This window comes from Sphaeramia orbicularis, chromosome 22 (assembly GCF_902148855.1).
Source record: "Sphaeramia orbicularis chromosome 22, fSphaOr1.1, whole genome shotgun sequence".
In the NCBI taxonomy this organism is placed as follows: domain Eukaryota; kingdom Metazoa; phylum Chordata; class Actinopteri; order Kurtiformes; family Apogonidae; genus Sphaeramia; species Sphaeramia orbicularis.
The window spans coordinates 13,576,985-13,591,180 of NC_043978.1; the positions used below are offsets into that span (position 1 = coordinate 13,576,985).

Sequence of the window (14,196 nt, forward strand, 5' to 3'; positions counted from 1 at the left end):
ATGATTAAATTTTGGTGGTGATCGGGGGTGGGGGGGCCCACGGGGGGGGCACTGATCAGCCTTGGCGGAGGTCTGCGCTCTCTGAGTGCTTCTAGTTAATGTATGTTATCACAACTGTAGCAATAGACATTTTGGCCACTAGGGGGCAGCAGAGAAAATAATATGACACCAACGACCTCATCACCTTTAAGCAGCAAGTTATAGAGTTATACACTTTACTATTCATCATATTAAGACAAAACTGTGTGTTATTGTCTCAGTTCAGTAGTTTTGTTGTGATCTTGTAGTGTTTGGAAATATTTTCAAATGTTTTATACTTTAGAAGTGTCACGTTATGGACAACAAAGTCCAAAATAAAAATGTGACTCTTTCCTGGACTTTCCCAGCCTGTGATAATATAAAAAAATTCCACATAGCATTTAATTTATGGACAACAAACTATTTTTGTGTTTTTTTTTGTTAAAACATAGCATCACCGGGTAAACAAACTGGCATTAAAGGGTCTGAAAATTAAATTAATATTAATTTATATATTTATAGCAGGGGTCTCAAAATCATTTTCCTTCAGGGGCCACATTCAGCCTGATTTGCTCTCCAGTGGGCCGAACCAGTAAAATAACATAATAACGTATAAATAATGACAACTCCAAATTTTTGTCTTTGTTTTGGTGCAAAACAACCCATTTAATTATGAAAATACTTACTTTTATAAACTATTCAAACAAGAAAGATGTGAATAACCTTAAAAAACTGAAATTTCTTAAGAAAAATAAGTGCAATTTTAACAATATTATGCCTCAACTTATCATTTCTACATGTGCATTATGGAACCAAACTACAAAGACACTAAATACTTAATAACAGGCAGAAAACTGTTAAAATTGTGCTTAATTTTCTTTAGACATTTCAGGTTGTTCATATTTGTTCAGATTATTCACATTTTATTGTTTCAGGATAGCATCATCCCCTCGGGATTAATAAAGTATCTATCTATCTATCTATCTATCTATCTATCTATCTATCTATCTATCTATCTATCTATCTATCTATCTATCTATCTATCTATCTATCTATCTATCTATCTATCTATCTATCTATCTGTCTATCTGTCTATCTGTCTGTACTTCTATTTCCCAAATATAAGGTGGAACTATTCTTTGTAAGTGTATATCCTAGTACCTCATTTATCACAGAGTTTACTTTGTCCCAAAATTATTCTATTTTGGGGTAACACCAGCAGATATGTGCATGGTATTTGCCTGTGTATTTTGCATGTATTTGCAAATGATATTTGCATTTATTTGACCACACTGCCTCCAACATGTTTGATCTTTTAATAATTGCTTATTTTTTAAATTTGGTGTAATAAAGAAATGTGTTAAATTTTTCCAGTTGAATTCTCTCCATGTAAGTGAGTTTGTTGATATCTGTAGGTTTTTGGATCCTCCTCTTGTTTTCTAAATGTGTATATATTCTACTGGTTGATGCTGACTGGTTCCACTGGTTCCAGTGGTGTCCTTACCCTCACTCTGCAGCAGTACTTCTCCTTCAGTCTCTTCAGGAAGCCGTCCTCCAGCTGCGGGTCACTACTCTCATCCTTCATGTCCGCCTGCAGACACAAACTTCCCATGATCCTCTCGCTGTCGGGGACAAGAACAACATTTCTTTCAGACGTATTTCACAACATCTCACTGTAGTGAAATCTGTAGGCAGCGGAGGATGCCGTGGGCATGTCACTTCACGTTCAGAGATTGAGGGAATGAGATTAAAAGCTCTGCAGGCTTTTGTGACACTATGAACAGGCACGAACAAACCAGAAACTACCCCTAAGTAATGATTTTTAACGGAATGTGTAAGTAAACGAACATGCACTACATAAAGAATCTATTTTACATAATCAGTGTGTGAGAAACGTGGACATGACCTGATTTAATTTTTCCATTTTAGCCTCGAGAGAGCGTTGTGTCGGATCAGCTGTTTATTTTTGGGTTTGCATTTCTCCCAAATGTTGTTTTGAGCACAGTTTTTTGCTTTGGTGTGGCCTGATTCGACAGATAATGTCAGCACCGCCGCCTGTTTTTGCCGCTACCCCCACTCGCTCTCATGTCGTGGTTTAACTTTAGGTTCCTCTGCTTCCACCATCTGTGAACACATCTTCACGTGGGCAGTCGAGGTTCGCTCACAGATGAGTTGGGACTTTTACTTGTAGTTTGAGACGATGACAGAGTAACTTGGACTTTACAGTGTTTAGAATAAAGTAATAGGATTAGGGCTGTGTATTGGCAAAAAGTCTGGCAATACGATACAAATCACAATACTAGGATCACGATACGATATATCATGATACTGTTACAAAGGCAATTTTTTGTTTGTTTCTTTTTTTTAAGTGATTATTTCCTTGAAGAATTGAATTACACCAGCAATATGTACAAATACTAAACACATTTTTATTTGATCACAACAGGATCTAATGTTATATCACAAAATGTTCCTGTGTTAAAACTTAAATTATGTTTTACAGATATTACAATTTAAGATCCTGTTCAAATATTCATATTCTATTAGTTCATAACTAACATCATAACATTATTTTTGTGCAATCCCAACAAAGGATTTAACATTATTTAATAAAAGAGTGTTAAATAATAAATAAAATATAAGCAAGAAAGAAAAACTAAAAAACTAAAATGAACCTCCACAATATCTGCATTTGAATAAATAAGTAAAAATATCGAAACAGTAATTTTTAATATTGATACAGTATTGTGAAATGAAATATCACGATATATTGCAGAACCGATATTTTCTTACACCCCTAAATAGGTTATTGTACGACAACCTCCTTAACCCATAAAGACCCAGTGTTACTTTTGTGGGAGTTCCCAAAATGAATTTTTCTTTGGATTTAACCTTTCTAAAGTGATTTATCACCATTTTTATAATATTATCCACTGTATTTTGCTTTCTGAGTAATGACACCAGAAAGGTCATTTTGAGCGCTGGCCCTTTAAATGCACATTCATGCCCCGCCCCCTCCAGGTTGCTGACTGTGCTTTCTGTCCCGTTCAGCCACTTGTGTTCGTTAATACAACCAACAACTGAACATTTAAGGCAGGGGTGTCAAACTCATTTCAGTTCAGGGGCCACATACAGCCTAGTATGATCTAAAGTGGGCCGGACCAGTAAAATAATATAAATGATAGGATAAGAACCTATAAATAATGTGAACTCCAAAGTTTTCTCTATGTTTTTGAGTGAAAAAAGTAAAATTCCATTATGAAAATGTTTACATCTACGAACTGTAATTGAACATAACATGAACAAATATGAACAACCTGAAAATTCTTAAGAAAAAAAGTGCATTGTTAACAATATTACGCCTAAGTTGATCATTTATACATGTGCATCACAACTTAAAGATTTAGTAACAGGCAGAATATTGTACAAAATTCCACATGCTTCTCTTAAGACATTTCAGTTTGTTCATAATTGTTCAGGATATTCATATTTTTTTGTCAAAGGATAGTCTGTAAATGTAACTTTTTTTTTCAAATTTTACTTTTTTACACTAAAACAAAGAGGAAAATTTGCAGTTTTTATTATTTATAGGTTATTATGATAATATTTTATTAGTCTGATCTACTTTAGGTTGTTATGATTGTATTTTACTGGTCTGACCCACTTCAGATTGAATTGACCTAAAATGATTTTAACATCCTTGATTGTTAATATCTTCAGTGTAATTTTTGTATTTCACTAATTCATCCCAGGGGCCGGATTGGACCCATTGGCGGGCCGGTTTAGGACCCGGGCCGCATGTTTGACACCTGTGATTTAAGGTAATTGGCTCAAAGTTTGGACAACCGCTGCTGCTGATAAACAATTATGTTGTACTCTAAGAAATGTTCGTCGGAAATCTTGACCTTATATGTGCAAATGTCGTGATGTAACTAGTTATAAAATGTAACAAATCAAGAAGGAATTGAAACAGGATGAAGAAATACACTCAAGTTTGCTGGAATGAATATAAAGATAGTTTAGCAGCGCCTGGAGGGTTTAAATTCAAACTGTATGAACTATTAGGGTCCAAATATACAAATAAATGAACCACAGACTAATAAAAGTGGGTTTAGATAAATATGAGCCCTTTAAGACACTTAAAATCACAATTTATTGCAGGTAAAACACTAAATCTGGAAATTAATCACTGTAATTGGTTTAGTACTAAATGGATTCAGCCCCTTCTGAACCCAAACTGGTGCCTAATTTAACCTCCTGAGACCCAGGAAAGGAACAGTTTTGGCTTTTTTACATTAAATAATTGTCTTGATTGAAAACAGCATGATGCAACACTTTTTTCAGATATATTTTATTTTATTTTTTAATGGAATGTCCTTTGCAGTGGACAGCGTATTTTATTTTATTTTATTCATTTTTTTTTTTTTTAAATAAAGCTGTAAAACTCTTGTCCCCTACAGACGACCAAAATGCATTGCTGGATCTCAGGAGGATACGACAGAAATGATCCACTCATTAAACTGTGGCGTCACCACTTTATTCATTCCTCTGTATTTATTCTGCTGCAGTTCTGTGTCCCTGAGTCTACAAAACACATCCACCTACATTCTACCGCTTTACACATGATGATAAAGAGCAGATGAAGTGGATGAAGCTGATCAGTAAAGTTTCAAGTCTTAATATGAGGAAAAAAGATGTAAACTGGATCTTTATGATCTTTATTCCCTGATAAACAATAAAGTTCTTATGAGTTCTATGCCTTTCACATCTTCATATTTCATCTTTCATTTGTTGACCCTTTTTCTGTTCCATCCAGTTCAGAAAAAGGTAAATAAACCAGTGATTTACGTCAACACACACAGCTGGGCATGAACTTAGATGCACTGCTGTAAATGGATCCGATTTTTATTGTTTCCAAAATCTACTGTTTTCTTTTTATTATCATTAATTTCCTGTGTTTTGTATTGGCTATATGAGGCCTCACCTCAATATACTCTGAGATTATTTTTTAATGATTTATTTCGAATATGGAAATGGTACAAGCTTCCGGATTGCTACTAATTGACTTCTTTAACAACAGAACATAAAAATGAAAATTCAAGGAAGCAAAAATAATAATACACACAAAAAAAGAAAAAGAGAAAAAGAGTCATACGTGAAAAGGAGTGAGAAGGAGCATAGTTTATTAGCTCTCACTCCTTTGTAGATTAATAAGCTTATACTACTACTACTTATAAAAACACTGGGTTACAAAAAAATGTTTTTTGCAAGTTGTCTAGGTTTTTTCAACTGAATTAGGACTATTTTGCACCGCTAAATCCAAAAATGACATCTGTTTTTCTCAGTCAGGTCAGGTTTTTTTTTGCTAATTTGATTTTTAAAAAATTGATCTTCTCACAAAATTGATTACATTTTTGTGACTTTATCAGTTGATTTTTTATATAGTTCTCACCCAAAATAGGTTTTAAGAGAAAAAAAAAACATTTTCTAACAGGATTCCTGTTAGGTACAATGGTGTATTCACCGCAGATGTAGCAGAATACGTCAGGCTTATTTTTGCAAGATCTTCTAGTCGAAGCCATTTCATTCACCTGTAATATTAAAAAAAACATTAATCATAAATTGGCAAAAGTAAAATCTTCAGATCTTGTTTATTGCAAGAAATATGAAACAATTTTGTATCATATGATGTGAAAATGCCCATAAATGTAAGCAAAAATGTTAAAAAGCCAATATGTAGCATAGTTCAGAAAGTTGACCTGATTGAGCAAAATTAATGTGATTTTTGGATTCAGCACACCAAAATTATCCTAAATCAGCTCAAAAAACTTAAACACTACTTTTGTTGTTGACCAGTGTAATAATAATAATAATAATAATAATAATAATAATAATAATAATAATAATAATAATAATAATAATAATAACATCTGCATTTTTTGATTTACTGAAAATTTGGATGGAAATTTGTCTACTACTCATTTTATACCAGTGCTGCTCAAACACCCCAGACCTAATTAGTTCCATAACCACTCAATATAATGACCAAATACTGACAGGGAGCACATTACAGGAAAACCCTGATGGGAGTGGTCTATTCTAGGATGACAATGTGGAAAAAATGGGGTGGAAAAAAATCCAAAGGGGAGGAGGAGGAGGAGGAGGAGGAGGAGGAGGAGGAGGAGGAGGAGGAGGAGGAGAATATGGGGCGGGTTGTGTCTTGGGAGACGAGGCCAACTTTAGAGATCAGAGGTATGGATTTATGGAATACACAGACTGTCGGTGAGGTTTGATGGTTAGTAGAAGTACAGCTGAGATACAGTCAACCTATATTTATATGGCTGTAAGACTGAGACAACGTGGACCAGTAAACTGACTGAACTTACAGCTGCCAGAGCCAAAGTAAAGGAAAAAACCACCAGAATCTGAAAACACACCTTCCTTCTGCAGCTTTCTCCTCTAAATCCAAACCAAAAAACTAAATATGAAGACTGAATGAACCTGATGCTGTTTGGTGCTGCTGATGCAAAGAGAAAATACTTCCCAAGTTGCTGTTCGAAGTCATAAAGTAGAGCAGTAGTTTTGTCCAACTGAATATGATCAGCAATTGGTAACTGCAGCTGTCAATCACATTTTTACCCCTCCCACCTTTCTGAAAAGAGGGCACTTGAATTATAAAATGTAACTAGTGCATTGACCTGTGGGGGTTCTAGATGTGGTAGTTTTTATGCTGTTGTGTATTTGTGCATGTTGTATCACCTTTGTCCAGCAGTCACTGCCAAAGCCTTCTGGGCATAGCAACGTGATTGTAAGGCTATTGTATTCCAAAAATACTAATATCTCCAAAAATATTGGTCCTATCAACTTGCCATTTTCGCTAGTCTGTTCTTTGACCAAAAATACATAATTATTCCAAACTGCAGCAGTCAGCTCTGTACGGATTTTGTGTGGATCTCCAGACACACACAGACCAGTTGGCCACAGCTTTAAGAGAACATCTTCCTGACATCTCTTTCATTTTTGCCAATTTTCTCTCCAGACGAGCAGAAAAATTTCAGTTTTAAATTTTTTTTCAGCTGCATCCCAGTTTTGTAAAGGTAGAGAAAACCCTGTTAGTTTGTAAAATAATAAATGTAAACATGGAACACTTTCAAGTTCAAACCATACACAGATATACAAAGTCTAGAAAGTGAAGCCAAAACATTTGATCTCCCCCTGGTGGCCGACTGCGGTACATGCCATAAATCCCACCTTCAGTCAACCATGTTATTCTACAAGACTTTGGCCAAACTAAAAACTGCCAACAAAATTTTTTGAAAATAAATCCAATCCTTTTAGCTCAAATTGTGTTCAACTCATCATCTCTCTAATAACTGAGCCATAAAAATCCATTAACTACAAGTAATCATATTATTGTAATAATCTGATCTAACGCGTTTACATGGACTTCAGAAATGCAATAATTAAAAACCCTTGTACTGATGGTAGACTCAGACTTTGTGATACGTCACTACTGTTTCCTACGATTATTATTATTTTTTAACACATACGCAGATGTAAAAGAACAAAATAAATCAGATTAACAGTTATACATGTATAAAGACACCAAAGTATTGCAGAACACTCCAGGTGTGTTAATCTGATTTCTCATAATCAGATTACTGCTGTTACCTGATAAAATTTATCAGATTATACTGTTTACATGGTTGAATAATCAGAAAACTCCACAAATCAGATAATGATCAGAGTATTTGTGTGCATGTAAACAGGCTCAGTTTGTTTTAACTAAATTCTATGTTAGAACAACAGGTGATTGGCAGCTGTGAGGACCAATCACAGCTCAGAATCCATTAGATGTGCAGCTGATAATCAAGCAGTGTCCAATCATGGATCTAATGTGCAAACTCTAACACAAGTCGTTTTTCCATTGACCCTCAAACTGCGCAAATATAACTTGCGCATAAAAATTTACCTAATAGAAAAATGAAAATTTCGCCAAAAGTGTCATTTTTCGATTAGAAGTTTTTGCACTGGCAAGAGGTGGTTTTTCGGGCGTAGCGCAAATGGTATACCACATAAAACTGCAACGGAAAGACCTTTTTGCACAACTAGAGTCAGGTCACTTAAAAAACTGCATGTTGACGTACGTTACAAAAAGTGAAGAAGAAGAAACATGTGTCGGTATGTGTGGACACACCAGGAAACCAAGGTTATTATTGTTAATGAAAACTAACGAAATGACGAAACCTAGAATTGAAAAAAACATTTTCATTAACTGAAATAAATAAAAACTATAATTAAAAGAAAAAAACGATAACTGAAACTGTATTATATGCTTACAAAATTATCCAAAACGTATAAAAATTATGAAATAAATTCCCTTCGTTTTCGTCAATGTCGGATTGATATGAAATTGATTTATTTCACTCCATCAATTTTAGCTAGCGGCACCATATGATACTTCACGGTCCATCACTTGGTTTAGATTCGGAAACATGGAGACTAAAGCAGCAGAGTCCTGTCTGGGATTTATGTGAGTACAACGGTGAAGAAAGAAAAAGATATGAAAAAACTAAAACTAATACTAGAACTAAACTAAAACTAAGCATTTAGAGAAAAACAATAAACTAGCAAACCTGCTCTCAAAACTAATTAAAACTAAATGAATTAGAGAAAAAAAAGTCAAAACTAAATAAAGCTAAACTATAATGAAAAATCCAAAACTATTATAACCTTGCAGGAAACCCAATCATTTTTTAATTTAGTCTGAGATAGAGGGGAAATATACAGGGTGGGGAAGCAAAATTTACAATATTTTGAGGCAGGGATTGAAAGACAGTGTATGACCAATTAGTTTATTCAAAGTCATGAGAATTTATTTGCCACAAGAAAATTGACATAATAGAAAATGTTTTTATTCTATGTGTCCTCCTTCTTTCTCAATAACTGCCTTCACACGCTTCCTGAAACATGCGCAAGTGTTCCTCAAATATTCGGGTGACAACTTCTCCCATTCTTCTTTAATAGTATCTTCCAGACTTTCTCGTAATAGTTCTGCTCATAATCATTCTCTTCTTTCCATTATAAACAGTCTTTATGGACACTCCAACTATTTTTGAAATCTCCTTTGGTGTGACGAGTGCATTCAGCAAATCACACACTCTTTGACGTTTGCTTTCCTGATTACTCATATGGGCAAAAGTTTCTGAAAAGGTATGGATAATAGTGTTAGGTATGATTATGACATCAATATATGTTTGGTTTCAAAACAATTGACGTAGTGCCTGCTGAGAAAAAACAACTAAATGTTCATTGTAAATTTTGCTTCCTCACCCTGTATAATAATAATAATAATAATAATAACAATAATAATAATAATAATAATAATAATAAATATATCTGTAAATCAACACTATATTTATGTTCGTCGCCATGTTTATGGAATAACTTCTCGTGTCATCTTGCGATAATAAACAAATCATTGCATTTGTGATTTAAAGGAAAAATCGACATTACGCACTTCTGTTTTTTTGACATTAAGTAAATATTGGTAAAGTTTTGCACAGATGTCCAATGGAAAAGCGACTACTGTGTCCATCTTTATATACAATCTATAGTTGAGACTAGGCCGATAGCAGCAAAATTAGGCTGAGAATATGATTATATAACATATAACAACTAAAACATGTCTGCATCTATGTGTAATGATTACAAATATTACTGTTCAAAGCAAAAGTTCTGATGCACAGAAAAAATGAAAAATCACACACATTTTTTCTCATTACATAACAAACCTCAGCCCACTACATGGTTCCATCTACTTCTAATGCAGACTAGGGGTGTAAGAAAATATCGGTTTGGCAATATATTGCGATATTTCATTTCACAATACTATATCGATATTAAAAAGTACTGTATCGATATTTGTAGTTCTTTATTCAAATGCACATATTGTGGAGGTTCTTTTTTGGTTTTCTTTTTTGTTTATATTTTATTTATTGTTATTTACTTATTTACTTACTACTTATTTACTTTTATTAAATAATGTTAGTTCCCTTGTTAGTATTGCACAAAAATAATGTTATGATGTTAGCTATGAACTTTTAGAATATGAACATTTGAGCAGGATCTTAAACTGCAATGTCTGTAAAACATAATTTATGTTTTAACACAGGAACATTTTGTGATATAGCATTAGATCCTGTTGTGATCAGATAAAAATGTCTTTAGTATTTGAGTATATTTCTGGTGTAATCCAATTTATCAAGGAAATAATCATTAAAAAAAAGAAACAAACAAAAAAATTGCCTTTTTAACAGTACCATGCTACATAGTGATATATCGTATCGTGATCCTAGTGTTGTGATTTGTATCGTATCGCCAGATTCTTGCCAGTACACACCCCTAATCCAGACCGTGTTTCACCAGCTGCGTCCTCACCTCTTGTAGCGGTTTAGGATCCAGTCCAGCAGAGCGTGCAGGTCCTTCAGCTCTGTCGCCTGCTGCTCCAGCGTCTTCAGGTGCTGCCCGATGACGCGGTGGTAACTGTTGACGTAGGTGCTGAAGACGTTGAAGCTGGGGGGGTAGGACCACTTCAGCTCCCTCCTGACGTTCTCCAAGTCCTCCACGATGGTCTTCCCCAGCAGACCCAGGTGGACCGCCAGCCAGGAGACGTTCTGCTCCCTCTTCTCCAGGTGAACGCCGCGTACCTTCACCCAGACGCCGTCGTCCACCGCCCGCCTCCATGCCTCCTTCCAGCTGTTGGGAAGTCCGCCCGGCTCCTCCGCCCTCTTCTCCTCCTCCTGGATGATGCGGGCCACGTGGACCAGGAGAGCCTTGTTTCTGGAGGGGAGGGAGTTGGAGTCGCGCACTATGTCGGCCAGTTTGTTCCTCAGCTCTCCGTAGAGCAGGTTCAGGTCTTTCTCCTTCTTGGACAGTTCCATGGGGGAGTCGTCTCCAAACTGCTCCTGCTCCCGCTGGAACTCCTGCCGTAAAGCCAGGAGGTTCAGGTGGGCCTCCTCCAGGACCTCCATCTCAATCAGCTTATTTATCTGCATCACTGGCAACGAACAGACAATAAATAAAGAACCAATAAATAACAACAGAATAAATAATGAAAGGTAAGAAGAGAAAATTCTTAACCAAGTAATTTATACTAATTTTGTTTTTGTTTTTTGGGGTTTTTTTTTTTTTGGTTTGTTAGTATTTATCTACCCTTTTGTGCCTTGAAAATTTACATAAGTGAAAATAGAGATAGACAAATATATAAAAGTCTTTCAGCTCTTCTTTACATTTTCTTTGAATGAACACAAAGCCTATCATAGAAATTAGTGCTGCCACTAACGACTAATTTTCTAATGATTAATCTTTCGACTAATTTTTCAATTACTCAACAAATCTAAACGAGTAACCAAGGTTACAATAGTTTTGGATTTTTCATTACAGTTATTTAGTTTTGACTTTTTTTCCTTTAATTTAGTTACTTTTAATTAGTTTTTAGAGTAGATTCACTAGTTTTTATTAGTTTTCATTTTCTTGTAAATGCTTAGTTTTAGTTTCATATCTTCTCCGTCATATTCAAATAAATCCCAGACAGGACTCTGATGCTTTCTCCCAGTTTTAGTCTCCATGTTTCCAGGTAGAGTGGGGACCAGAAGACGACTCTAAACAAGTGCTGAGAAGTGACAGAACTTGAAGTGCCATACGGTGCCGCTAGCTAAAATTGCTAGAGCAAAATAAATCGATTTCATATCGATCCAACATCGACAAAGACGAGAACAAAGGGAATTTTATCCATAATTTTTATATGTTTTAGTTAGTTTTATACGCACACAATGCAGTTTCAGTTAGTTATCGTTTTTTCTTTTAATTATAGTTTTTATTTATTTCAGTTAATGAAAACATTTTTTCAATTCTAGTTTTCGTCATTTTGTTAGTTTTCGTTAATGATAATAACCTTGGTGTTATGTGAGTGTTAGTGTTAGTTAGTAATGTGTTAGTAATGTTAGTGTATGTTATTTTCTTTGATGGATGCAACTCACGAATGTAACAACTAATAATAATAATGACATTTTTCTAACGATGTTTATTATTTTTAGATTTGCATTGTTAATAATGTGAATTGTGATTGTCGTGCATATCATGTATTGTTATGTTCTGTGTTTTGTGTTGTCCTTCTGTGTGGACCCCAAGAAGATTCACTTGTCACTTTGGTGGCAGCTAATGGGGATCCTTTAAAACATAAAACATTAAACCACAAAACCGGGGGAATGAAACTCAAGACACTTATAAGATGGGGGTCTCTCTCTCTCTCTCTGAGGTACTGCAGGCACCAATGCCGCCATGATTCCCTGGTGCTGCGGCCAAAAATAAATAGGCAGTCAATAAAAAAATTGCCATGGACTAATTTTCATAGTTGATTACGTTGACTAAGTCGGCAGCACTAATAGAAATGAATGAAAACCTTAATAAAGCCAGTTAAAATCATCATCATCATTATATAAATTTTATTTCTAAGTGCCATTTCAAGACTTTTGCACTTTGTAAATTCATCCTTTGGTCAGATTGGACACTTAGGTGGGCCGGTTTTGGGCCCCGGGCCGTATGTTTGACTTTTACCTTTATAGCATTCATTTAGGGCATCCATTTAGAGAAATCTGAGACTAAATAAAACTCATATTAATCAAACTTTCCTTTGATAATTAAAACACTGATGCAGGATGTTTCTTTGTCATTTGGTGTTTAGAGTCAGACTAAAGCAGAGGGAACAGGATGTCCATCACCGACAGCTTCTGTTGTCAAAACAGACGCAGATAAAGGAAGCAGAGGTGACTGTACCGACACGGAAAAGAAAGAAAAGTTTGAACCTGCAGCCTGTTCTGTGGGAGAGTAGAAGCCAAAGCAAAAAATAACACTGGTCAACAGCAAATTTATTGTTTAAGTTTTTTGAGCTGATTTAGGATAATTTTGGTGTGCTGAATCCAAAAGTCACATTAATTTTGCTCAATCAGGTCAACTTTCTGAACTATGCTACATACTGGCTTTTTAACATTTTTGCTTACATTTATGGGCATTTTCACATCATATGATACAAAATTGTTTCATATTTCTTGCAATAAACGAGTTCTGAAGATTTTACTTTTGCCAATTTATGATTAATGTTTTTTTTAATATTACAGGTGAATGAAATGGCTTCGACTAGAAGATCTTGCAAAAATAAGCCTGACGTATTCTGCTACATCTCCGGTGAATACATAATAAATAATAAATACATCCTGTTAGAAAGTGGTTTTTTTTCTCTTAAAACCTTTTTTGGGTGAGAACTATATAAAAAAAATCAACCGATAAAGTCACAAAAATGTAATCAATTTTGTGAGAAGATCAAATTTTTCAATTCAGTCCTAATTCAGTTGAAAAAACCTAGACAACTTGCAAAAAACTTTTTTTTGTAACCCAGTGTAATTATTCTCTAAACAAACAGCATAAATTTAACCAAAGAGGAAAATCTGCAACATGTGAGAGTTTTTATTGTACTTGTAAATAACAATATCCAATTGTTTTTTATCAGAATGTCCAGGATATTCGCAGCTTTATGTAAAGGCATGTTTTTGTCCTAGAGCCTAGACCTGCAGAAAGATAATTCAGCCAAAATACTGAAAGTCTGAAGAAAGATCTGTGAAAACGTTCAAATCTCTTGTGAAAACACACCTTTAATATATACCACAAGAGGTAATGCAGCCAATTTCTGTTAATTTTATTTTATGTATTCATTTGGGATGTGTGCATTTATATATTTCTGCTGGGGTATGAGGTGCATCAGTGTTGGGATTCTGTTAGAGTGGGGGTACATAACTATGTTGTTATATTTTACGTACATTCAATTGTACAGTTATGATTGTTACAATATAAATATTCAATTAAAAAAAAAACTCTGGAGAAAAAAAAACACACCTTCACTCATGTGGATGAAAAGTTTTGGTGCTTGACATAGATTTAACAAAGTCTTAGCTTCACAAAAGTAGTGGATACTAAGAATAAAATAATACTTAAGTGTAGAAAACCTGTACAGAAGGAAATTTTGTGATACAATTTTTTGAGTATAAATGTTGCCTGTCTTCCATTTTTTCTTCTAATGTTGCAAATGTGAGATAAATGAGGCTGAATGACGACTTTATAATG

The 14,196-nt window shown here is 34.7% G+C and overlaps 1 protein-coding gene across 2 annotated transcripts in view; it reads right to left on the reverse strand.

Moving 5' to 3' along the window:
- Nucleotides 1–14,196, reverse strand: part of exoc3l4 (exocyst complex component 3-like 4) — a 74,905-nt gene that overhangs the window by 42,687 nt on the left and 18,022 nt on the right. For both annotated transcript variants that reach the window (XM_030127675.1, XM_030127674.1), the window contains 2 exons: nt 10,459–11,077; nt 1,523–1,640 (listed from right to left, as the gene is read on the reverse strand). In XM_030127675.1, the coding sequence (XP_029983535.1) occupies nt 1,523–1,640; nt 10,459–11,077 (737 nt within the window). The remainder of the gene's footprint in view (nt 1–1,522; nt 1,641–10,458; nt 11,078–14,196) is intronic.